The 26,901-nt window shown below is 42.0% G+C and overlaps 1 protein-coding gene across 5 annotated transcripts in view; it reads right to left on the reverse strand.

The window, feature by feature from the left end:
- Positions 1–26,901, reverse strand: part of LOC137437983 (thioredoxin domain-containing protein 6) — a 108,408-nt gene that overhangs the window by 72,313 nt on the left and 9,194 nt on the right. For 2 of the 5 annotated variants that reach the window (XR_010986626.2, XM_068132791.2), the window contains exons 3-12: positions 21,228–21,331; positions 16,712–16,783; positions 12,076–12,192; positions 11,807–11,867; positions 11,238–11,315; positions 9,437–9,519; positions 8,649–8,741; positions 5,514–5,668; positions 1,205–1,386; positions 800–944 (exon numbers count right to left, since the gene is read on the reverse strand). Coding sequence is in view for 4 of the 5 variants with exons in the window: in XM_068132791.2 (XP_067988892.2) it covers positions 800–944; positions 1,205–1,386; positions 5,514–5,668; positions 8,649–8,741; positions 9,437–9,519; positions 11,238–11,315; positions 11,807–11,867; positions 12,076–12,192; positions 16,712–16,783; positions 21,228–21,331 (1,090 nt within the window). In the remaining variant the exon portion in view is untranslated. Of the gene's footprint in view, positions 1–799; positions 945–1,204; positions 1,387–5,513; positions 5,669–8,648; positions 8,742–9,436; positions 9,520–11,237; positions 11,316–11,806; positions 11,868–12,075; positions 12,193–16,711; positions 16,784–18,648; positions 18,839–21,227; positions 21,332–26,901 lie in introns of those variants that run through there. The other 3 variants (XM_068132792.2, XM_068132793.2, XM_068132794.2) reach the window with 3 other exon arrangements.

Genomic DNA, 26,901 nt, shown 5'->3' on the forward strand with positions numbered 1-26,901 from the left:
AACGAAGGCTGGAAAGGGTGGAAATGCGAATGGTTCGGTGGATGTGCGGAGTATGGTTGAGAGAGAGGAACACAAATGATGAATTGCGAAAGATGATGGGAATAGAGCTTGTGATTGATGCTGTGAGGAGCAACAGGTTGAGATGGTTTGGTCATGTGTTGAGGAAGGATGAAAGTGACTGGTTGAGAAGTGATGGAAATGAATGTAGAAGGAAGTCGAGGACGGGGAAGACCGAGAAAGACTTGGCTAAAGATGGTGGAAGAAGAAATGCGGGCAATGGGGTTAACAAGGGGAGATGCAGAAAATAGGGCAAAATGGAGAAGATTGTCATGGGGAATTGTCAAGGCTAACCCCCGCTCTTGCAGGGAAAATGGCCTTAAAATGCATGTTGTGTTGTTTGGGCTTCAAGCATTTACACGACTAATACCTGATGCACAAGAGGCATTAGGCACCAGTCAAGGGAGGAAGGGCAATTATGCAAACATTTTTGTGTCCCTACTAGATTGACTCAGTTACTTGGTTATCATTTTGGCACAAAAGTTTAAATGTTTGGGGTTTTTGTTTTTGCAAAACAATTTTTTCGAAAAATTCATAGTCTGGTGTAATTATTTCAAAAGAGACACATTGCACAGCAGTAAACCTTGTCAACGCACCACATTGTGACATTTTCCATGTGTCATCAGTTCAAGGGAGGTTTATACTGTTTGCATTTTTTCCTTGTACCTCATTCCTCTGTGTCCTAATTCAAGATTGGGGAGCTGATGATGAGAATTTTTGCCAGATTCCAATGAAGGTGTACCTGGTCATGCTCCGCAATAGTTCTGGATTGGTCTCCGATGCTTCCTGGTCTTTGTACAACTCCAGCACCTGTTCCTCAGATAGGACAACCTCCCTCTGAAGTGTGATGATGAAATCAGCCTCTCTGATGGACATCAGAACCATGTCTAGGATGGTTGAGGATAAAACAACAGGACAACAAATAATTCAACTGTACTCTGATAGTGACTTTGGGTGGAGGTGGGGTGGGGGTGGGGCCATTTTAAGAATCGAAACATTGACAAGCCAAAAGTCTGTTGTGTGGTAAAGTGTGAGGGTTCCCCACCTGAATGCCATTGAGCTGGAAACACCTCCAAGGAAAGACATCTAAATGAAGAGTGAAATCTGTTGGATTGTGGCCAACGAGAATGCTATTGAAAGGAACTACCTTTCTTGTGTAGAAGCTGTGGACGGATGATGGCCAGGGTCTTTTCCAGTGGCACTACTTGTCTCTTCCCAAATATAGCAAGTGAAGGGAAGAGGAGGGCTAGTTCCTGGGCAGCCTGGGTGATACTTGTGCTGCCGTGCACAGCGTTCGCGATGCTATCGGTTCCATACTGGGCACGTAGACTACAAAAAGGGATTACATGACCTCCATTACACAATTGGGTATGTCCTTCACAAAAGATCTGCTTCACATTCAACTGCCATGACCAAACAATGCCAACACTTTTCCTCCACCTTACAATCTCAAACCTTGGCTCACTGGAAACAAAAACATTCTGAAATGTTTTGGAATCTCATAGTAATTTTTTAAAAAGTATATACAGACTTGGCATTTAATATGGAATATTTTTTTTTCTTGACTTGGGTTTACTTTCTCAACTCAGTATATCAATCTGGTGAGTTTCTTTTACCCTTCAGTGATCTCTTTGTTGAAAGAACCATGTCACTGATTGTCTTTCGCAGCAAGAAGTCAATAACAGGATTATATCACAGGTGGCGTGACAAAATGTAAGGACAGGTACATTTGACGATTGGCTTCACAATCGGGTATATAAGGGTTGTTGCGTTCTGTATTAGTGGAAAACAACTGCTGCACATCTCCAAAAGTTATTGCCGCTTCCTCTGGAGATGGTCCGTCAACTTGACAATGCTGTTTGTCATGGAGTGGTGGCTTTATGAAATTCTGGCATGAAACAGCGTGCTATTGCTCGGCAGTATGGCATCACTCAAGGTCAGGTGTCAAAGATCCTGAAACGAAATGCTCAGAGGGGTGTCCCTACTCCAATACCGAGGCCAGGACGTACACGCAGAACCACAAGGAGGGATGATCGCCAGCTGCACCGGTTAGTCCGCAATGGCCGTACCAAGTCAGCTAATCGGCTTAGGGATGAGTGGCAGCAACTGACAAATGTGCCTGTATCCAGGAGGCCAGTCAACCAACGACTGGTTCAAGCAGGCTATCGTGCCAGGCGTCCCCTGAGAAAGCCACGCTTGACCAGACAACACAGCCAGCGCCGATTGCAGTGGGCCAGAGAGCACCGTCAATGGCAGCCAGGACACTGGAATCACGTGACCTTCAGTGACGAGTCTAGATTTCTGGTCTATCGTCAAGATGGCCACGTCCGAGTGCGCAGACACGTGCATGAAGCCCACAACGAAGATTGTGTAGTGCCATGAGTCCAAGCTGGAGGTGGTGGGGTGACCGTTTGGGCTGCTTTCAATGCAGGGGGCAAAACTGACCTGGTTGTTCTGAATGGAAACCTGAACCAGTTCAAGTACGGGGTCATTCTGGAAGAAACATTGCTTCCATTTGCTCGTGCAGCCTTTCGAGGAAACTTTGTCTTCCAAGATGACAATGCATGGCCTCATTGTGCTCGCATGATCCAACACTTTCTTGCTGACCGTGGTGTAGAGCATATGGAGTGGCCTGCCATGTCCCCGGATATGAATCCGATCGAGAACTTGTGGGCAGAATTAACGCGTCAAATCGACCACTTGGACCAGCAGCCGACCTCTGTGCGGGAATTGTAGCAGATTATTGTCACTGCATGGCAAGCGATTCCTGTCCAAACCTTGGCAAATCTCGTGAACAGCATGCCTCGACGTGTACGTGCTCTCCTGAATGCTCGTGGGGGTTACACAAAGTACTGAACTGTAATTTTACTGTCCGTAATCCCAGTCATAATTTAGCTTTTGTTTTTGTTGAAAATTTTTTTGGCTAATGTGCAAAATAAAGAGATACTCCTGGAAAACGTACAGAAGTTTAACACAGTACTGTCCGTGAATTGAGTTCGATATCAGTTTACATCACTTTCAAAGATCAATTTATTTGCTTCAAAATATCAAATGTGGTTGTTTTTTTTCTTTTAAAGGTCACATTAACAAAATCTAGAATAATTTCAACATAATTCCAATGAACTTTTGGTTCTAAGTCAGCTTGAAAAGTAAGTTCACCCCCACAAAAAAAATATTCCATATTAAATGCCAAGTCTGTATATATATGTTATGATCAGCAGCTTTTTTAGAGGGTAGAATCATATTATCAGACATGCTAAATACCATGAAAAGCACTAATTGATAGGGTGCTGCAGGTGGTAGTGGCCATGAAGGGCAACAGAAATTGTGTTGTACGAACGAAGCTAGCAGTAGAAGCGAGACGACAGATACCTTACTTCCTACGGAAGAGATCAAGAGTACCTCTTGGCATACGTTGACATCCTTGAGATCTGTTTGTTACATTTTGGTTGGGCTGTTGAACTGTGCTGCTACTTCCATCGCATCATTTACACGCACCATTTTATTGTACAGGTTGGGGGCAAGTCTGAATGTTTCCACTTTCATTGCATTCAACACGAAGTTCTACGGTCCAATGGGACAATGACCACAAGCATACAGTAAAGCAACACTGGAATATCTTCAGAACAACAATGTGAAAGTCCTTGAATGGCCCAGTCAAAGCCCAGACCTGAATGCTATTGAGAATTTGTTGAAAGACTTGAAGATTACTGTTCACCGACGCTCCTCATCCAACTTGACAGTGCTTGAATACATTTCCACAAGCAAAAATGAGAGAAACCCCCCAAATCCAGATGTGCAAAGTTGATACAGACTCAAGAGAAGAAGACTCAAATACTCAAGAAGACTCAAAGCTGTAATCACTACCAAAGGCACTTCTATGAAGTATTGACTCAGGGAGTTGAGTACTTGTATAAATTAGATATTTCTGTATTTCATGTTTAATTATTTTGTAAAAGTTTCTAAAAAAACGAATTCCACTTTGACATTATGGGGTATTATGTGTACATCAGTGACAAAAAATGTCAATTTAAGCTATTTTAAATTCAGGCTGTAACACAACAAAATGTGAAAAAGGTCATGGGGCGTGAATACTTTCTCAAGGCACTGTACATGGCTGCATTTTGTTTAAGAGCATATATCAAAAAACTGTTTGAAAGAGGAAATTTAAATTTGACCATATGTTAAATGACCATTTGAAATAGCGGTCACCCTTTTGAGGTCAACATCAGCTAAAAGGTCAACATGGGCCAAATTTCTAAAATCCTCAATTTTCATCTGATTGACTTGAAATTTGAAGAGGATTTGCATATCAGATCACTGAGATCAACCACCAACTATTTCTGAGGGCAACATAGGCGGAAAATGTCAACATAGGCCGAAACATCCTCTCCTGCCCCCCATTTCTTTCCACACGCATTGTTTGTTTGTCTGCCTCCCCATGTCTTGGCCTTCAGCTTTGCTCTTGGTGTTTGTTTCTTTCTCTTTCTCTTTCTCTTTCTCTCTCTCTCTCTCTCTCTCTCTCGTCCTGGTCCATTCAATGTCATAGGACTAGCTCTTCCACGAACCTCGACTCTGTATACAAAAAGTAGTCAAAGTAGTAGTCATCCCTAAGCACTATTCAACAACTGTTTGCACAATTTGTTGATTACATTCAGCATTACTCTCTTAATAGCAAGTGGAACAAAATTTGAACTTCATCACAACTTCCTGACACATTAAAGTTTACTTTAACCGACTGTCCCCATCCCCTATTCAACAAGACCCCTTGGGGAACACTGTGCAGCCGTGAGGTTAGATTACTGATGGGACAACATGCTCAGGGTGAATTTCGTATGTGTGGCTGGACAAGTCTGGAAATTTCCAGAATATGAAAGAAATTTCATTTGACCCATGTTTGGTGTGCTCCTATCGACCAGTGCAAATGACTGGTGGATAAATCTGCCCAAAGTGCTGACTGTCAGGTTGCAACATTGCCAGCCTTGCCATTGACATGTTCAGCTTTTCCTTTCCTGCCCTTGCATCGTGACGAGGTACAAGGACTTTTAACCAGAAGAATGTTTCGCACGTTCTTCTAATCGGCAAGGACGTATTCTTCTTGGACCACAGACATTGATGAGGTAAACAGTGGGATGGCAATTAAGCATCTCCAGAAAAGCAAGGAACAACAAAACGTAAAGCATGTACCTTTCGATGTTAGCACTTCCTGAAATGCTCTATACACGTGATGGATGTGCCATAACTAAATTGAGTGTGCTTTATTAGAGTAATGCATTTTTAAAACCTCGTCATTTTGACACTTGTGTCATTCGGACATCTCTGCCCTGAAAAGTCTCTACTAGTGGCCTCTAAGAGGTAAAAAGTAACATAATGCTACAAAGATGTGACCACTGCCAATTGAGTGGAACAAGCAGGTAGTGACTGATGTGGAAGTTCCTCATTTTAATAGCACTTACCTCATTGGTTGCTCCTCCTGAGCTAAGCTGGGGTCGGAAGGGCCTATCAGAGACTGCAAAACCGATATTGCATCACCTTCACCACATGAACTGCTCAGCGCAAGCATCAGAGATGGTCCACTTGTCATAAACTGCAGCAGCTCCATGAACCCCACCTAATGTGGCATATGACAACATATGGTGAAGTTCATCCAACTCCCAAACAAGTTACCTTAGGTTACGTAAGGAAGTTTTGAAAATAAAGCACATAGGAAGGTTTAAAAATAAAGCACACAGGAAGGTTTAAAAATAAAGCACATAGGAAGGTTTAAAAATAAAGCACATAGGAAGGTTTAAAAATAAAGCACATAGGAAGGTTTAAAAATAAAGCACATAGGAAGGTTTAAAAATAAAGCACATAGGAAGGTTTAAAAATAAAGCACATAGGAAGGTTTAAAAATAAAGCACATAGGAAGGTTTAAAAATAAAGCACATAGGAAGGTTTAAAAATAAAGCACATAGGAAGGTTTAAAAATAAAGCACATAGGAAGGTTTAAAAATAAAGCACATAGGAAGGTTTAAAAATAAAGCACATAGGAAGTTTTAAAAATAAAGCACATAGGAAGGTTTAAAAATAAAGCACATAGCAAGGTTTAAAAATAAAGCACATAGGAAGGTTTAAAAATAAAGCACATAGGAAGGTTTAAAAATAAAGCACATGGGAAGGTTTAAAAATAAAGCACATAGGAAGGTTTAAAAATAAAGCACATAGGAAGGTTTAAAAATAAAGCACATGGGAAGGTTTAAAAATAAAGCACATGGGAAGGTTTAAAAATAAAGCACATAGGAAGGTTTAAAAATAAAGCACATAGGAAGTTTTAAAAATAAAGTACATAGGAAGGTTTAAAAATAAAGCACATAGGAAGGTTTAAAAATAAAGCACATAGGAAGGTTTAAAAATAAAGCACATGGGAAGGTTTAAAAATAAAGCACATGGGAAGGTTTAAAAATAAAGCACATAGGAAGGTTTAAAAATAAAGCACATAGGAAGTTTTAAAAATAAAGTACATAGGAAGGTTTAAAAATAAAGCACATAGGAAGGTTTAAAAATAAAGCACATAGGAAGTTTTAAAAATAAAGTACATAGGAAGGTTTAAAAATAAAGCACATGGGAAGGTTTAAAAATAAAGCACATAGGAAGTTTTAAAAATAAAGCACATAGGAAGGTTTAAAAATAAAGCACATGGGAAGGTTTAAAAATAAAGCACATGGGAAGGTTTAAAAATAAAGCACATAGGAAGGTTTAAAAATAAAGCACATGGGAAGGTTTAAAAATAAAGCACATAGGAAGTTTTAAAAATAAAGCACATAGGAAGGTTTAAAAATAAAGCACATGGGAAGGTTTAAAAATAAAGCACATGGGAAGGTTTAAAAATAAAGCACATAGGAAGGTTTAAAAATAAAGCACATAGGAAGTTTTAAAAATAAAGTACATAGGAAGGTTTAAAAATAAAGCACATGGGAAGGTTTAAAAATAAAGCACATAGGAAGTTTTAAAAATAAAGCACATAGGAAGTTTTAAAAATAAAGCACATAGGAAGTTTTAAAAATAAAGCACATGGGAAGGTTTAAAAATAAAGCACATGGGAAGGTTTAAAAATAAAGCACATAGGAAGGTTTAAAAATAAAGCACATAGGAAGGTTTAAAAATAAAGCACATAGGAAGGTTTAAAAATAAAGCACATAGGAAGGTTTAAAAATAAAGCACATAGGAAGGTTTAAAAATAAAGCACATAGGAAGGTTTAAAAATAAAGCACATAGGAAGGTTTAAAAATAAAGCACATAGGAAGTTTTAAAAATAAAGCACATAGGAAGGTTTAAAAATAAAGCACATAGGAAGGTTTAAAAATAAAGCACATAGGAAGGTTTAAAAATAAAGCACATGGGAAGGTTTAAAAATAAAGCACATGGGAAGGTTTAAAAATAAAGCACATAGGAAGGTTTAAAAATAAAGCACATAGGAAGGTTTAAAAATAAAGCACATAGGAAGGTTTAAAAATAAAGCACATGGGAAGGTTTAAAAATAAAGCACATAGGAAGGTTTAAAAATAAAGCACATGGGAAGGTTTAAAAATAAAGCACATGGGAAGGTTTAAAAATAAAGCACATAGGAAGGTTTAAAAATAAAGCACATAGGAAGGTTTAAAAATAAAGCACATGGGAAGGTTTAAAAATAAAGCACATGGGAAGGTTTAAAAATAAAGCACATAGGAAGGTTTAAAAATAAAGCACATGGGAAGGTTTAAAAATAAAGCACATGGGAAGGTTTAAAAATAAAGCACATAGGAAGGTTTAAAAATAAAGCACATAGGAAGTTTTAAAAATAAAGTACATAGGAAGGTTTAAAAATAAAGCACATAGGAAGGTTTAAAAATAAAGCACATAGGAAGTTTTAAAAATAAAGTACATAGGAAGGTTTAAAAATAAAGCACATGGGAAGGTTTAAAAATAAAGCACATAGGAAGTTTTAAAAATAAAGCACATAGGAAGGTTTAAAAATAAAGCACATGGGAAGGTTTAAAAATAAAGCACATGGGAAGGTTTAAAAATAAAGCACATAGGAAGGTTTAAAAATAAAGCACATAGGAAGTTTTAAAAATAAAGTACATAGGAAGGTTTAAAAATAAAGCACATGGGAAGGTTTAAAAATAAAGCACATAGGAAGTTTTAAAAATAAAGCACATAGGAAGTTTTAAAAATAAAGTACATAGGAAGGTTTAAAAATAAAGCACATGGGAAGGTTTAAAAATAAAGCACATGGGAAGGTTTAAAAATAAAGCACATAGGAAAGTTTAAAAATAAAGCACATAGGAAGTTTTTAAAATAAAGTACATAGGAAGGTTTAAAAATAAAGCACATGGGAAGGTTTAAAAATAAAGCACATAGGAAGGTTTAAAAATAAAGCACATAGGAAGGTAAACTGCAGAAACGTATTCACGGATACACTCGACAGTAAATATGGACTCGATGACAGAAATCATTACAGTGGACACACTTTACGTCTACGCATTTTCATAAGGACATCAATGTAATTGTATGTGCGTACATGTAAAAAAGACACGAAACCAAGTGATCGTGCTTACATCACAACATACCTCATTTACACGATACGAGTACAGCTGTTTAACCTGTTCTTCTGTCAGTGTTGTCTCTAGCTGTCCCTTAACCTCTAGACCAGCCTCCTCCATCTGTGCAAAACCGCATCAGAAATTTGAGCGGATGTGGTGTTGAGGGAGGGTGGTGGAAAGTTTATTGAGGAGGTATAAACAACACAAAACAAATAAACAATCAATTTACATACAATTGGAGGGAGTGCATAAAGATTGATTAGCTAGTTTACAACCATAAACTAGTGTCGAGGATTTCATGCATTTGGCTCTGTTATTAGGCAACTGAGTCTATTGCTAGGCAACTACTGCTGAGCATTCTGGGAGGAGTGCAAGCGGGGCAGCAGTGATAATTGTCCTTTAGCTGACTTCATAAACGTATTCTGTTGTTGAGCTTTTTCTTGGTCTTGGGAAAAACTGTACGGGAGGGGAAATAGTTTCCTCCTTACGAAGCAGGCACCATTCTTATCTCTTCCCCTTTCACATGCTTTAATGTTACTATATGAGGCCCTAGCTATGCTTAGTTTAAGAGAACTGTGTTGGATATTGCTCCTGTAATAATAAATTATCCTGTAATTGTCCGAGTTTTGATAGGTGTCCATTGCTATTGGGGGGGGGGGGGGGGGGTTCTTGGAGCCTCGACTTGAGCAGACACAATCATGCAGTACATGTTAAAAATAAGAGTGGTGATAAATCATTGGCTACGGCTATGACGGGCGATTTTCAGCACATCTGGAGTGAATAGTGGATAGGTTAACAGCGAGATCAACACTCACCTTTACCACCAGCTCCTCTGCATCTCCCTGTGCAACCACATCTGGTTTGATAATTGCCACCGCATATGGATGGTCGCCAACTTCTGCAGGTGAAGGACGTGATGATACATCAACTCACTCACCACAAATCAATAAGGAATCGACATCACAAAATTTCACATGTACAATGTGTGGCAATAAAGTTCCAGCAAAATTTAACTGCAATGGGATAGTTGTAGGTCAAAGATCAGACACTGCTTTCTTTTGCATGGCAGTACTGCTTCACACACGGTCATATTCATTAGTCACCGTTTGAAGTTTTTCCTTGTTTCCTTGTCTAAAATCACGACAACAAAAGGCACATCAGTACAAGAGCATTGAGATCACTTTATGAATGTCGCCTACCAGCATAGCTGCAGCTGATAGGTGTGACTAAATTTTATTGGTTGGTGACAATATTCTGTCAACCAACTGATGTCATGATAATGACATGCAAAAGCAGGCACATTCAATGAAGGTAGGACATTTCAAACGCTGACTCATCAGGCTTGCTTAAAACCTTCATTTTGCCAAATAACCTGCTGAATGGAATTTATTCTTTATTATATATATTATTTATTTTATCAGTGCAGGTGCTTGGTAGGCTGTCAGGATTGCCTTGAGGTAAGCACACTTACCTTGAGCTAATCTAGCCTGAGTTTACTCATCGCAGTGTTTCACAGGCAGGATGATACATCAATGTGTGTGCCGTCCCTGAGATGGACGTTAAACTAGGCGTCCAGCCTGCCAGCATTACTTGGTGGATGTTAAAGATCCCACGGTGTCCTTTGCGAAGTGTAGGTGAGATATTCCCTACACCATACACAAATTCCTGTCCTAACTACTTAGCTGAACGCCTGGCCAGTCAAGCCTGGCAAGCCGGTTCGTGAAAAACTTGGGTCAAAGAAACAAGCACAGATACATCCTAATTTCACCGACCCCATGACAAATAAATAATATATCCTTCAGCACGCTGCATTGCCGGGGCTCCTTAGGTGCCCGGCGATGCCACCGTGCAGCACATGGAGACGGTATTGGGAAGAGGTGGTGTACAATAATTGATGATTAATTGCGTAATTAAGATCAATAAATAGTAATCATAAAATAATTAATTTATTAATTAATTGGCTAATAGCATACCCAAACCACCAATGTTTCATCCAAAGCTGTAACTTAAAAAAAAAAAATTAAATCATTAATTAATCGATAAATCAAAAATATCATTTATAGCCATATCACTTGGTCACTGTCATGTCCGAATATCAGCTTCCTAGCTCAGAAGGTGCCTAAGATATTTCCCAGATGAGAAAGAAAATAAATAATTTATCAATAATGAAAATAAGCAAATAATAATCGTAAAATAATGAAATTATTAATCAATTGGCTAATAGCATACCTAAACCACCACCCTTTCATCCAAATCTGTAACTTAAAAAAAAGAAGTACTTCATCTAATAATTAATCGATTAATTGATTAATCAATAAATCAAAAATACCCTTTAAAGCCAAATCAATTGGTCATTGTCATGTCCAAATATCAGCATCCCAGCTCAAAAGGTGCCTGAGATATTGCCCAGATGAGAAAGAAAATAAATAAGTACTTAATTAATCAATAATAATTAAGTAATCAATCAATTAATTGATTAATCAAAAATACCGTTTTTGCGAAAGCATTGCTCACTATTATGCCTAAATTTCAGCTTCCTAGCTAAAAGAATGGCTGAGATATCGCCCAGACAAACAAACAAGAAAACAAACGAGATGGTATTCATCGAATACTTACCCTGCGCAGTCAACTTGGTGCAAGCCAACTGTTCTGAAGTTTCGTGAAGATCAGTTGAAAAGTGTGACCTGTAGGCGACTGACATACATACAGACAGACAGACAGAATAACGCACAAGACCAACCAATATACTTGAAAAATCTTCGATTTTCGCAAGTCACAAACGGAGTAAAAACTGAGTACTCCCTTTCAGCATGCGTCATCGCATTCGATGGCACCCTTCGGTGCCCGGAGATGATGTCATGCAGCGACTGGAGATGGAATAGGAAAGGAGCGGTGTACCAAAAAGAATGTGGAAATAATTGTGGCCGTTAAAAAAAAGAAAAAGTGTGGTCGTTTGCTCAAGTACTTATAAGGACTTGTTTCATTCCCCACTTGGCTGTTGTGGGTTCTATTCTGATATATACTCACTCTCGCCAACCCGTATTTGTCAAGCAGGGCCAATATGCCAAAATATCCATTAAGATGTGTTGGTTACTGGAGGCCATTATCCTGCAGTGGACTGAAATCGGATGGTTTATATTTGACGATGACAAATAGCCAATGGAAACCATAAAATTGCCATTTACCTGCATATTCATCCTCTTCCTCACTTTCATGCTGAACTTCTGGTTCTATCGTCAACACCAACTGTGGGTACACTCAGCAATAAATGTCCTCTTGTGAACCGCAACGACATGAGCAAATGTGCACTGTATTAATTTCAACTTCTTTACCGCCACTTTTGCTAGATGTTAATACTGAATTACGCATAGAGAACAACAATGCAGGCATTAAAGGTAACTCGGCCTGGGTGGGAGTATACTAACACCATGAAGCAGAGGATGAGGTACCCTACCGGGCAACGATCAGCTTCACCAGCCAGCACCTTTTTCTCAGCCTCTAGCTGCTCCAAAATGGTACTTTCCAGCATAGGTAGGTCTGCACCATGAACCAGTGCGACGATCTCCCCACCCTGCGCGGTATGATAACATACAAAAACGGTTTTTGATATTGAAGCAAAATTAACCTCCTTTGTCAATTGCCATATTGGATTTTTAATATTTATACAGTGGGTGTTGAATGTTACTGTCTTTTGTCGGGAACGTATGAGTGCCCATCCCAAAGTTGGCATTGGCTGGCATCACTTGTAGACCAGACCAATCTAGAAACGCAGATTACCCATTCCCTAATGGTCAGTCATGAGCCACCTGGGTTTTTAGTGGTAATCCAATAGCAATATGGCATTCGTCTGAGACTAGCTTGGCTTCCGGAATTCTAGAATCAAAATACTTAACGACTGCGACCATCAATCACATTTGAACCCACAAGCACTTTCCCTCACCATTAATGCAATTGATGTTTTTTGTATGGAGTCAAGGCTTGTGGAAGAGCTAGAACACTGAATGGATCAGGACGCACAGAACAAAAGGAGCAGTAGTGAGAGGCGGGGGAGGGGGGGGGGGGACAGCAAAAGCTGAGTTAAAGGACAAAATTAAGTTAGACAAATAAAGGGTGTGGGGAGGAGTGAGGGGTAAGGGAGGACACATGGGGTGGACAAGATGGATACAGTAGGAAACTCCACGAAGCGAAAACTGGTAAATGGGAAGGAGGGATTGGGGTGGGGAAGGGGTTAACGAGGGTAGAGAAGATAATGGTTTTGGATTAGGGACAATCGATCTGAGATGGTGGTGAAAAGCTATATTGAACACCTGGAGGAAAGAATGAGATTGAAGAAAATGTGGAAGTTGGTTCTAGAAGGTGGAGGGTGGGGGGGGGGGGGGGGGAGAGGAACGAATGAGTGGAGGTTGAGCAATGGTCCTGGATTTAGGTAGTTCTGGATTTAGGTCCTGGATTTAGGTAGTTTAGATTTAGGTAGCGAAAAGCTGAATTGAACACCTGGAGGAAAGAATGAGATTGAAGAAAATGTGGAAGTTGGTTCTAGAAGGTGGAGGGTGGGGGGGAGGGGGGGGGGAGGAACGAATGAGTGGAGGTTGAGCAATGGTCCTGGATTTAGGTAGTTCTGGATTAAGGTCCTGGATTTAGGTAGCGAAAAGCTGTATTGAACACCTGGAGGAAAGAATGAGATTGAAGTAAATGTGGAAGTTGGTTTTCCACAGGTGGGTGGGGGGGGGGGGGGGGGAACGAATGAGTGGAGGTGAGCAACGGTCCTGGATTTAGGTCGTTTCGCCAGAAAAGGTTGATGATTTACCATGTGAACCCTGAAAAAACCTGGGGGGGGGGAGGGAGGGGAGGATAAAGCACAGAAAGACCAGAGGGTGCAAGAAAGAAGGGAGGCGGTAGAAGACAGAGATACCCAACTTGTTTGCGATGGTGGAGTGATGGACCCATAGACTCAGTTTCATCGCGGGAGATTCCAAAAATCTCAAACGCCTTGGTGTCCATGGCTTCAAGCTGAGCAAGATGTGAGGCAGGGGAGCCAGCCCAGAGGGGAAAGCAGTACTCCATCAAGCTGTGGTGAAGGCCTTGCAGCTGGATAGAACATCGGATATGTCGAGGAAGGACTTTGTATGACGTAGGATGCCCGGCTGGCTTTGGAGACCAACTTTGACATGTGGTTTGCCCAAGAAAGATCATGGCTGATAGTGAGACCCAGAAGTTTGATTGACTGAACTTCCTGAAGAGGATTCTTAAAGTAAATAAGAGGGTTTGTCAAACCACCCTTTTGGAGGGAGATCATGAAAGTGTGAGATTTGTCAGGATTGAAGCACATATTCCAAGTGTTTGACCAGCTTGTGATATTTTTTTTTGAAGGTCTGAAGAGAGCGGAGTGGCTGCAGCCTGTCTGTCTGTCTGTCTGTCTGAAGGATGATGGATGTCACGGTCAGAGGGTGGAGTCATCAGAAAATAGATAGAGGATTTTCTAGAGTCACAGAGATAATTTATGAAGATCAGTAATAGAAGTAGGCCAAAACACTACCTTGGGATACTCAGCCTTGACAGGGAGACGAGATTAAAGGATTCTGTCGAGTACCACACATTGGCTACGAGAGTAGAGAAAGTCAGTAAGTTTCTTCCTTGAGGCTTTATTTAGGTTTCTTAATATCTGATCATAGCAGAATTTGTTTACATTTGTACCTTTCTCAAGAAATTTGTTAAGAATTACCCCTTCTTGATCCTAATAGGGCTGAGAGGATAACCTAGACCTAGAGGTATGCACACTCGCTTCCAAGCTGTCTAGTCTGTGTTGGAATCTCGGTCCAGCTTGTTTCGTCATCATCCTGGTGTTTCGCATGCAGGGCAATTCATCAATAAGTGCAATTCATCAATAAGTGCACCATCCCTCAGTTGGATGTTAAACCGGGTGTCCATCCGTTAGCATTAGTTGGTGGATATTAAAGATCAACAACAACAACAACATGCATTTTAAAGGCCATTTTCCCTGCTAGAGCGGGGGTTAGCCTTGCGGTCCCCATGACAATCTTCTCCATTTTGCCCTATTTTCTGCATCTCTCCTTGTTAACCCCCTTGCCCGCATTTCTTCTTCCACCATCTTTAGCCAAGTCTTTCTCGGTCTTCCCCGTCTTCTACTTCCTTCTACATTCATTTCCATCATTCTTCTCAACCAGTCACTTTCATCCTTCCTCAACACATGACCAAACCATCTCAACCTGTTCCTCTTCACAGCATCAATCACAGGCTCTATTCCCATCATCTTTCGCAATTCATCATTTGTCTTCCTCTCTCTCAACGATACTCCGCACATCCGTCGAACCATTCGCATTTCCACCCTTTCCAACCTTCGTTGCTGCTCTACATTCATTACCCATGTCTCGCTCCCATAAATCATAACACTTCTCACACATGCAGCATACACCTTTCCCTTCAGCTTCAACGACACTCCCCTCATCATCAGCACGCCACTCAATTCCCGAAACGTCTTCCATGCACATCTCACTCGAGCAACCGTTGCCGAGTCTGATCCACCTTCTCCATTCAGCATGTCTCCTAGGTAGCAAAATGTTTTCACACCTTCCAGCTTCACGCCGTCTCCAAGATCCAACTCAACATTTCCTCCATCTGCAGCTCCCTCTGTGCACACCTGACATTTGAATGTCGCTGCCACACTGGTTAATGACCCTCTCAGACCACTACATTTTTGATATTAAAGGATATTAAAGATCCCATAGTGTATTTCACAAAGAGTAGGCGGGCTGTCTCCAGCACCCTGAAATTTTTCAAAATTCCTGCACACGCAGTTGAGAATGTGGTCGGAGTGGTGTCCCATCCAGTATTGAAACCCTTCGGCAAGACACTGCTTCAGCAGAATCAATGCCATATATAACCACCTTTAGAGGCCATTTTTCCCCGCAAAGCGGGGGTTGGCCTTTTTTGGGAACCGTGGTTGATTGTTGTTTTTCGGTCCCCTTTTTGAAGAAATGTTTTACGGCCGGATGCCCTTCCTGACGCCAACCCTTTTTGCCGCCTTTAACGACAAACAGGGAATTACCAGTGAACTGGTACTCAATTAGCCGACCTCAGAAGGATGACAGGCTGAGTCAACCCCCCTGGCGTTAATTCAGCAATCGACCGGGATTCGAACCCAGGATCCTTGGATCCTAAGCCGGCACTCTAGCCACTAGCCCAACACCAGGGCCATATATCGACCATATAAAACACAATGTCAGTTTGTGTGTTTGTCCAGATATCTGTCCCCCTTCATAAGGGTAGGTTTTAAAGGCCAATCTTTTAACACAAATGTATGTTCATGACAGTCTATTTTTGAGAATAAAAGAATCTCGAAAAACATTTTCCATAAAAGACCAATTATGCCTCTTCTATTTGTATTGTAGATGGTGGCTTGCGAGCCGAGCCTCAAGGGCGGTGTACAGAAGCGTTTTTTTTTTAAATCACAATAAATGCAAGGTGCAGGCTGGTGAAATTCGCTGCACAAGATGTGCAACGTGGGCAAAGTAAAATGAGTGCTCATTTACATCCGTATGATGTGTAATAAATAAAGAAGATATAAGCACATCTGACACTAGGCCGAGGCTTCAGACTTTGACATGCGCACGAGGCTGCACCATCAAATAAACTTTTCAACCCATTATATTTGACGGGCTTTTCACTAGTACATTATTATATGAAGCATGGTAGCTGCATTATGATCCTAATTGATGGTCGGCATGAGTTTTTTTGGTTGAATGCTAAATTTCTATGTTTTGTGTACCCAGTGCCATTGTGCATTTCCATTTCTGTGAAAAGTTGTGTTTCCAGTTCATAGAGATCAACTCACATTTAATCACCTGCCCATGGAATAACATCACCAATCCTTCAGTACAAGTCCAACAAGTACAGCAAATGTCCTTCATGTGTTTCTATTGAATTTCAGTGCTTAGCATTCTTGGAACCGATTGGAGCATATTCTCTATCCTAATTCATCAATTTATCTTTCACATGATTCCCTTAACACAGTTAAATACACAAGCCAATTCGCGGAAAATCATGCGATAATGTTCTCAGCATCTACCAACCGCATAGACGTGGAAGAGTGGTTCACATCTCCCGCGCAGTGACTCCAGCTCCTTCATGATGCTGGTCGAGGCCTTTGTACAGGTAAACAAAAGAACAGCATCATTGCAATTTCAAAGAAAATGGACATGTTGAAAGGAAAATAAAAAATTTCATAATGTCTACAACACATTGCATTGTGCGAACAAAGACACTACACATTCGCCAAGGATCTGGATATCTTCAGAACACTTTACTAAAGCACGTGTTATTAGCATCTCTTGTCGTTCTCTTGGTTACAGTGACCTTCAGATTTTCCTTGTGCTCGAAACAACAGCCATGATATATTTATTTCATAAGGTAGAATAATCAGTCGTCATCGGGTGGAAATAAATATCTGGTGAATACTTTGGATGATAGGAATAATGCTACAGTCAAAGTCCCTATAATAGCAGTCACAGTTAGGATGTGCATTCTAATCATACTAAAACACGCCATTTGTGTCTGTCTGATGAATTTTGGATGCCAATACATTCTGTTGTTACTTATCCAATCTCAACCAAACTTGACAGGATGACGAAGGGTTACACAATGAAGGTTGTAGCGCATTCATTTGCCCCCCACCCCAAGGGGGTTTTCTCCCTCCGAGCGGGTTTTCCCCACCATTGCCGTCAATGGGGTTGCACGTTGAGGTGTATATAAAATTAGCTTTATTGTGGCGTATTTCCAAAGAAGATTTATCGTGTCGTTTTTCCAAAGAGGCTTTTAATAACAAAATTAATGATAATCGCATATTGTGAATGTTATTACAAACAATATTAATACTAATAATGTCCCACTTCCCAAGGCGTTTTCCTGCAGTGATCATGTGTATAAATAGCTTATAGTTATAATGGCGTTTTTGTGGGAGCAAAGGCTTCTACAGGGAGTAAAAATATTATAAACCACAAACACGTATGCTTAGCTTTTTAAACAGTCGCTAATGCTCTTTATAACACCAAATGAAGAAATTTGGAGGAATCCCGACATCCGTGAAGTAATGTTTACTTGCAGAACTGAGCGAAGATCTACTGTACTCTATATAACCCACAAATGTTGAGTTAATAACATGGCCCTTTCTGCCGCTACCGTGGCATTTTTGTAGCGAACTTTTGAAACTCGCTCCCGCTGTTTAATACAAAACTGAAAGGGAGAAGCTTGGGTTGTGCTCCTTTACCAAGCAGCTAGCTAGCACTTGCCAAGCCAGCCGTTCCTTGACGGTTTTGAATGCAATGCTTGCTCGAATGCTTAAACCACATGGTGATCTCTCCACAACAAACTTGGTAAATGAACACACACCCAATGTTCTTGAGACCCGACCATAGATCGACTGTAATCTATATACCCCAAAGAGGAATGGCCCTCCCTGTCACTCCCATAAATCAGCGGGTGTACTCGTGTTGTAAAATGACAAATTGCTCAGTTTTCTTTGCCATACAATGTAGGAATTTTAAAATGATGCAATCCAACCGGGAATGCTCAGTACACAGAAATCTGAATGCTCAGAACAGCAATCCCTAGAAACAGTGGTCATCGGAGTATATGAATGAATGAATGATCGTTTTAAGGCCATTTTCCCTGCTAGAGTGGGGGTTAGCCTTGCGGGCCCCATGACAATCATGGTTCCCTGTTTGAGGCAATGTTTTTATGGCCGGATGCCCTTCCTGGCACCAACCCTTAGTCGCCTCTTACGATGCGCAGGGATACGGTGTACCTATTCTAAACCGGGGTACACACCGGGTACACTGTACACACACACCGAGTATGTTAATGCATATCATACATGTGAGAAAGGATTGTTCGTTAGAATGGCTCACAAAGCTTAATCACTTGGCACTTGCATTGGCACACAAAAATCACTTGGCACACAAACAAAGCAAAGCTTTATTGAAAATAAAGCTGAAAATACTTGGAAAAGTACCTGTGAGAAAGGTGTGTGCCTCTGCACAAGAAAAGGGTTGGATAACTTTCTCAGCTCATCTAAAGGCGCTTCATCTTACAGCTACCCATACTGTAGACTTCCAACAATGTGAGCCGATGCAAAGATCGAATAACTGTGGACGGACGTCGGACGCGTTCTACCAAAAAACCTCGACCACCAATGTCAATGTGGTGAACTTTGAATGGAATGTGTTGAAGTCAATGGACTTTGAACCTTACTGGACTGCTTTCTGTGAATCTAGCAGGCTTGGTGATTTATTTAATGAATGTCTGTAATTGGAAAGATAATGTCGTGTGTCATTACCAACAAAGTAATGGTTACCAACTCTTAGGACAAAGGACATCTTCACAACGTGAAATTACACAAATGTTGTGCCAGATATTGTTTAATATGTGGGAGCGCGATATACCAGGCAGATATCCCTGCGGAAGATGCCGTATCTGGTTTTGGTGCTTCTTTACAGCAATGGGAAGGCCATATATGGGGTTGGTGAATGCACAGGTTAAGTTTAAAAGCAACTTTTATAATGATGGTTTTTAGTATTAATAATTTTGGGGATGGATCAGGTCTGTAGCTACTAGGGGACATGTAGGGGAGGGGTTTGTCCCCACTGCCCAAGGTATAATTTTGCCCCCTCTAGAATCTGACCGACCAATAAAAACAAAGGTTAGCATGAGAAAAATCCTTGAGCCTTTTGCATGGACTGAGGCCAGTCTCAAGTATAAAACTTAAACTTAATGAACCAGAGAGAGTAGTTGAACGTGATATACAAGTGGTGTAAACTGTAAAAGGCATCAAGGGTGGTGTATATATTTTTTCGGAGGATTTTGGCTCTGTGTTTTATCCTGTATTTTTTTTTATACTCTATTTTTATACTCAGCCAATGAGACTTCCCTGCAGCCTTGTGCTGCATCTGAATAAAGAAATGTCCTTTATGATCCATTTGAGTTGAAGGTGAAGTTTACACACTACAGCATTACTGTATTGCAGTTTCTTGATATTTGTACAAATACAAGGAGACTATCTGGATGAGAGTTGAAAATAAACGATTGTTTAAAAAAAACAAGACTAATAGTCTAGCAACAGCGTAGCCGGGCTTGTTTGATACTTTAAGTGAAGAGACCTGGGTAAGGATACCAGTTAGCAAATAATGTAAGTATTAATTTATTTTGACTTCACGCATTGACAGCAGGTTCGTGAATGACTTGGGTGAAAAAACGGAGAATGGCAAACGATGAACCAATAAATTCCATATTCCCGTGTGACCTTCAGGCCAACGTCAGGCATTGACAGCACGTTCTCCTATTTTTTCATTCTACACAGCATCATTCCAATCAAAAAATAATGCTACAGTGTAATATATCAAAATAAAATGTTAAATCACGATTGTATTGAGATATCAAACCAGTGAACCATCATCTGTTCACTTCCCGATTCTGGAGCAAAGTCCATGTCGATCACATTTCAAAATCATAATTGTATTGAGGAATTTCTGAAACCTCAACCTACCTTACGACACCTGCTGGGACCCCAAAACATTCCACAGAAGGTTATCATATTTCCTTTTAGTAAAGTATGCAACTGTAATGGTTACTAAATGCGTCCCCCTGTCATGTGACCAGATCCTCAGCTCTGATTGGTGTACGTTTGTGGGGAGATACGGACAGACAAACACTGTTCTAGACGGCATTGCCTTGCGGGCTACACCGTAAAAAAAACTAAAAGGTAGAGCTACCTTAGTACACCGCCGCCATGCCAAATAAAGAAATAACATATCCTCCAGCACGTGACATTTCCGGGGCGCCTGCGGTGCCCGGCAATGCCACCATGCAACACATGGAGACATAAATGGGAGGGAGCAGTGTACAATAATTGATTGATTAATTGCGCAATTAAAATAAATAAGTAATAATCCTAAAATAATGAATTTCTTAATCAATTGGCTAATAGCATACATAAACTACCACTCTTTCATCCGAATCTGTAATTAAGATTCGTAATTCGTAAAATTCGTAAAATTAAGTAATTTATCAAAAATTAAATAATTAATTAATTAATCAGTTAATCGATAAATCAAAAATACCCTTTATAGCCAAATCACTTAGTCACTGTCATGTCCAAATATCAGCTTCCTAGCTCAAAAGGTTCTTGAGATATCGCCTGGACAAACAAACAAGAAGACAAACAAGAAATAAAACAGGAAATTCAAGAAATAAAACAAGTGGAGTGAAAACCGAGGACACACTTTCGGCGTAGGTCATTGACGGGGCACCCGGCGGTGACGTAGTACAGTACTTGGAGATGGAATAGGGAGGAGCGGAGTACAAAAAAATTAACCAAACCATGAAGTAATCAGCTGAAGACAAGATGTATGTCGAAATAATCAAGGAATATTGCAGATACTGTATCTTCAATGCAAGTGCCAAGTGATTAATCTCAAAGCTCTGCAAAATGGTGATGTTCACCAAAAAGCCTTACAGATAGTAACTCTTCCTAAGTTGGACATAGCTCACCTGCATTCGTCAACAAAGAGAAAATAAGAATTTTAGATGCCTCACCGTGATGAAGCGAAGCAATTCATCTCCGAGCTCCATCTTCAGCCTTGTAAAGATGTCACGCACAGCCTTACATGGCCCACACCATGCTTGGTGGATATCTACAACTGGGAAGCATCACCATATCATGCAATGTCATTACAACAAGGTACAACATTTGATGTGTGCGTTCAAGAATGTGCACATCCCTCTTCATGTCCCCAACTTGGCATTATATAAAAACAATATCTGCAACTTCATAACAATATCCAGAGAAGTTTGATGCAAATTCAACTGGAGAGTTAATATAACATGATACCCCATGCATTTTTCAAGAATATACAGTGCATTCAGAAAGTATTCAGACCCCTTCACTTTTTCACATTTTGTTATGTTGCAGCCTTGTGCTGAAATCGTTTAAATTCATTTTTTCCCTCATCAATCTACACTCAATACCCCACAATGACAAAGAGAAAACAGGATTTTAGAAAGTTTTGCAAATTTATTTAAAATAAACAACTGAAATATCACATTTACATAAGTATTCATACCCTTTGCTATGACACTTGAAATTTAGCTCAGGTGCCTCCCATTTCTCTTGATCATCTTTCAGATGTTTCTACACCTTCAATGGAGTCCACCTGTGGTTAATTCAATTGATTGGACTTGATTTGGAAAGGCCTGTGGTTAATTCAATTGATTGGACCTGTCTATATAAGGTCTCACAGCTGACAATGCATATCAGAGCAAAAACCAGGCCATGAGGTCGAAGGAACTGCCTGCAGAGCTCAGAGACAGGATTGTGTCGAGGCACAGATCTAGGGAAGCCTACAAAAAATTTCTGCTGCATTGAAGGTTCCCAAGAGCACAGTGGCCTCCATAATTCTTAAATGGAAGAAGTTTGGAAAAACCAGGACTCTTCCTAGAGCTGGCCGTCCGGCCAAACTGAGCAATCGGGGGAGAAGGGCCTTGGTAAGAGAGGTGACCAAGAACCCGATGGTCACTCTGGCTGAGGTCCAGAGATCCTGTGTGGAGATGGGAGAAACTTCCAGAAGGACAACCATCACTGCAACACTCCACCGATCTGGGCTTTATGGCAGAGTGGCCAGACGGAAGCCTCTCCTCAGTGAAAGACACATGAAAGCCTGCCTGGAGTTTTAAAAAAAGCACCTAAAGGACTCTCAGACTGTGAGAAACAAGATTATGTGGTCTGATGAAACCAAGATGGAACTGTTTGGCTTCCGTCTAGCCACTCTGCCATAAAGCCCAGATCGGTGGAGTGTTGCAGTGATGGTTGTCCTTCTGGAAGTTTCTCCCATCTCCACACAGGATCTCTGGACCTCAGCCAGAGTGACCATCGGGTTCTTGGTCACCTCTATTACCAAGACCATTCTCCCCCGATTGCTCAGTTTGGCCGGACGGCCAGCTCTAGGAAAAGTCCTGGTTGTTCCAAACTTCTTCCATTTAAGAATTATGGAGGCCACTGTGCTCTTGGGAACCTTCAATGCAGCAGAAAATTTTTTGTAGGCTTCCCCAGATCTGTGTCTCGACACAATCCTGTTTCTGAGCTCTGCAGGCAGTTCCTTCGACCTCATGGCTTGGTTTTTGCTCTGATATGCATTGTCAGCTGTGAGACCTTATACAGACAGGTGTGTGCCTTTCTAAATCAAGTCCAATCAATTGAATTAACCACAGGTGGACTCCAATGAAGGTGTAGAAACATCTTAAAGATGATCAAGAGAAATGGGAGGCACCTGAGCTAAATTTCAAGTGTCATCGCATAGGGTCTGAATACTTATGTAAATGTGATATTTCAGTTTTTTATTTTTAATAAATTTGCAAAACTTTCTCAAATCCTGTTTTCTCTTTGTCAATATGGGGTATTGAGTGTAGATTGATGAGGGAAAAAATGAATTAAAACGTTTTCAGCATAAGGCTGCAACATAACAAAATGTGAAAAAAGTGAAGGGGTCTGAATACTTTCTGAATGCACTATACTTGAATTTAAACTTGAACGATACTCAGTAGGGAGCATACCTCCGCCAGGTGAACATTTTACGTCTTGTATCCCAGAGTAAACCAGAAAATCACAACACAGAATCACATTTAATCAAAATCATCCGTCCACAACTTTTTGACATATCCTGCTTTGTATCGTTTTTTGGCCTTATCTCCCAATGGTGAAGAATCACTTTAAAAATTATAGTAGCCGGATCCGAATCCAGATCCTTACCAAAATTTAATACAAAATTTAATACAAAATTGAATGAATTTAGGAGGCATAAAAATATTATAAACCACAAACATGTATGATTACCTTTTGAAACAATCGCTCCTGCTGTTTAACACTAAACTGAAACAAATCTGGAGGAATTCTGACATCCTTGAGGCATTATATGCTAATCACATCCTAAGACAAACGGGCCAAAGCCTAGATGTACTGTAAGCTATATTCCCCAAAGAAGATAATAACGACTATTCCTGCTGCTCCCGTAGGGAGTGGGTATATTAGTTTAAATAAAATAAAAGTCGTATAAATAAGTTATTTATGGAATTGATATCTGTTTTACCGCCATTGACGCAGTGTCTATGAAACTACATTATCTAACACATTACATTAGTTATTCAGACCTACTGTATGGGTACTTACTTTATGACATCCTTAAAAACAGTAAGTTTCCTGTTTGGAATGATTTTCATATTTGTTTGACTACCAGGCAGGCTCATCCTCCTGATCCCTGCTCAGCCCCTCACCCCCCAACCCCTCCCTTGCTCCCTGCTCACTCGCCCTGCGTCCTGCTCACTCCTCCTGCTTAAAAACTCAAAAGACCCCAAAGTACCCCATTGAAGACCCAGAACACTGAGGACCCAAAAGACCCACAGGACTCAAATAACAAAACCACACAAACATGCCCTGGCGATGGTCTGCAATCTCTGATTGTTCTTTCTTGTTTTAACATACGGACGGTCAAAGTCACATAAAAAGCCTTTCAATTATTAATCAAGTTGATGTAAAAATATGAAATAACGGCACTTAGAGCAATTAAGCATTGTAATAATAATAATAATAATAATACATTTATTTTATATAGCGCTTTTCAAGAAGCCCAAAGACGCTTTGACAGAGTACAAAAAACAAGTGCAAAAAGACAAAACTCAATAGGTAAATAATCAAAGCAAAAGGAAGGAGAAGGAGAAGAGATAGTCAGGGGTTAAATGCTGTGGGTTAAATGTTGAATGCAGTGTTGAACAGGTGGGTCTTGAGTGATGTTTTGAATGTGGTGAGTGAGGAGGAGTCACGTCGGATTCCCCCTTTGAAGGGAAGAGGGGAGGAGCTCAGACTGCACCTGGGCATTTGAAGGGAAGAGGGGAGGAGCTCAGACTGCACCTGGGCATTTGAGGGAAGAGGGGAGGAGCTCAGACTGCACCTGGGCATTTGAAGGGAAGAGGGGAGGAGCTCAGACTGCACCTGGGCATTTGAAGGGAAGAGGGGAGGAGCTCAGACTGCACCTGGGCATTTGAAGGGAAGAGGGGAGGAGCTCAGACTACACCTGGGCATTTGAAGGGAAGAGGGGAGGAGCTCAGACTACACCTGGGCATTTGAAGGGAAGAGGGGAGGAGCTCAGACTGCACCTGGGCATTTGAAGGGAAGAGGGGAGGAGCTCAGACTGCACCTGGGCATTTGAAGGTCTCCATCTATGCTCGGTCGGAAATCAGATCCGTTGCATTTAAATATTTATTTTCCGAAGCCATTTGTCCCATGCTACGTCCCATGCCACGTTGTACAAAGATGCCCTCTCCAAAGATGGAAAGGAGTTGGAGAAAGATCTCCAACACTACAAAGATGCCCTCTACCGCGCCCGCTCTGCCTACTACTCTCAAATTATTCACTCTGGCTCTGGAAACCCAAAAGCACTCTTCTCTACAATAAACAAACTCCTCAGCCCCCTGGACACCACCACCCAGTCATTCACAGTAGACAACTGCATCTCCTTCCTTTCATTCTTCCAAAGCAAAATTGACAACATCTACAGCAGCTTAACCACCACCACACCCGCTCCCCCTCAAACCACCTGCCGCCCCTTATCCTACCAGCCCCTGTCTCAGTTCTCCCCAGTCTCCCCTACTGACCTCTCTGAACTTCTCATAGGAATGAAAACTGCCACCTGCACTCTTGACCCCATCCCCTCCAGCTTTGTCAAGGCCTCCCTTCCTGCTCTCTCTCCACTTATCACTGCAACAATAAACTCCTCCCTGTCTACAGGCATTGTCCCACCATCCCTCAAAATTGCTGCTGTTACCCCCCATTCTGAAAAAACCTGGACTCAACCCTGACACCCTAAACAACTTCAGACCAATCTCCAACCTACCCTTTCTGTCAAAAGTTTTGGAACGCGCTGTAGCCACTCAACTCAAACATCACCAATAACCTGTATGAAATAACCTGTATGAAACCTCTCAGCCAATAACCTGTATGAAACATTCCAATCCGGATTCCGCTCCAACCACAATCCTGAAACTGCTCTCCTCAAAATCACCAAAGACCTTCTCCTCTCCTCTGACGCTGGCAACCTCAACATTCTCATCCTCCTCGACCTCAGCGCCGCCTTTGACACTGTGGCGGACACGAAAGCCCACTGGCGTGGTGACATCATTCCGCGCACCAAGTGGGCGGCGGCCACGCCCGAGGGGTAGGCGTGGCCTCAGGATATACACCGGGCGCGCAGCCCGGAGCGCGCCAGTGCTACAGTGACCTCTTTGGAATAAAGAACTATAAACTTAACGCGTTGTCCGCTTCCTCCTTGGTAGCAAGTCACGCGCGTAGTACCGCGTGCTTCATTGGTGACCTCCGACATTCGAGTCAGCCGTCGCTGACTCCCCGAAACCGCCGCAACAATGGCTACCAACGCGGTCTCCATCAAGCTCCCCGACTTCTGGGAATCACAAGCCGAAGTTTGGTTCCTGCAGGCGGAAGCCCAGTTCCGACATCGAGGCATCACGGTGGACGAGACCATGTACTGCCACGTGGTCTCCGCCCTCGGGCCCGGCACGGCCACCCGCGTCGTATCGGTCCTAAGGAATCCACCTGCCGACGGCAAGTACGAGGCGGTCAAGCATCTCCTCCTCGCCACGTTCGGCCTTACGGTGGACGCATGGGCCGATCGCCTCTTGGACCTCCCCGAGATCGGGGACACGCGACCGTCGGTCCGTATGGACCATATGCTGGCGCTCATGGGCGACGAAACCCCGAACGCTCTATTCCGGGCGTTGTTTCGATGCCAGCTGCCAGCACGAGTCCACCTCGCTTTGGCTGGTTCCGCGTTAACGGAACCCCGTGCGCTCGCTGCTGAGGCCGACAAATACTACGCGGCTTTGGACGCGCAGGCGAGTCTTGGCGCGGTTGCCGCTCCCGAGGCTCCCGAAGCTTTCCCCGATGCACCGCACCTCGTGTCCGCCGTCACGCCCCGCCCACCACCACCGCCGCCGCCGCGAAGAAAACCACCGCCTCCGACGCCGCAGCTGCCCGCCTGGTGTTCCTTCCACACCAGGTTCGGCCACGAGGCTCGGCAGTGTCGCCCGCCGTGCTCATTCGGCAGGTCGGGAAACGGGCGAGCCGGCGCTCGGTGGCAACGGTGAGCGTCGGCAATTCCAACAGCCTGCTGTACATAACGGACACCTTGTCCGGGGGCCGTTACCT

The sequence above is a fragment of the Myxine glutinosa genome, chromosome 12 (assembly GCF_964187855.1).
Source record: "Myxine glutinosa chromosome 12, kmMyxGlut1.1, whole genome shotgun sequence".
Lineage (NCBI taxonomy): Eukaryota > Metazoa > Chordata > Myxini > Myxiniformes > Myxinidae > Myxine > Myxine glutinosa.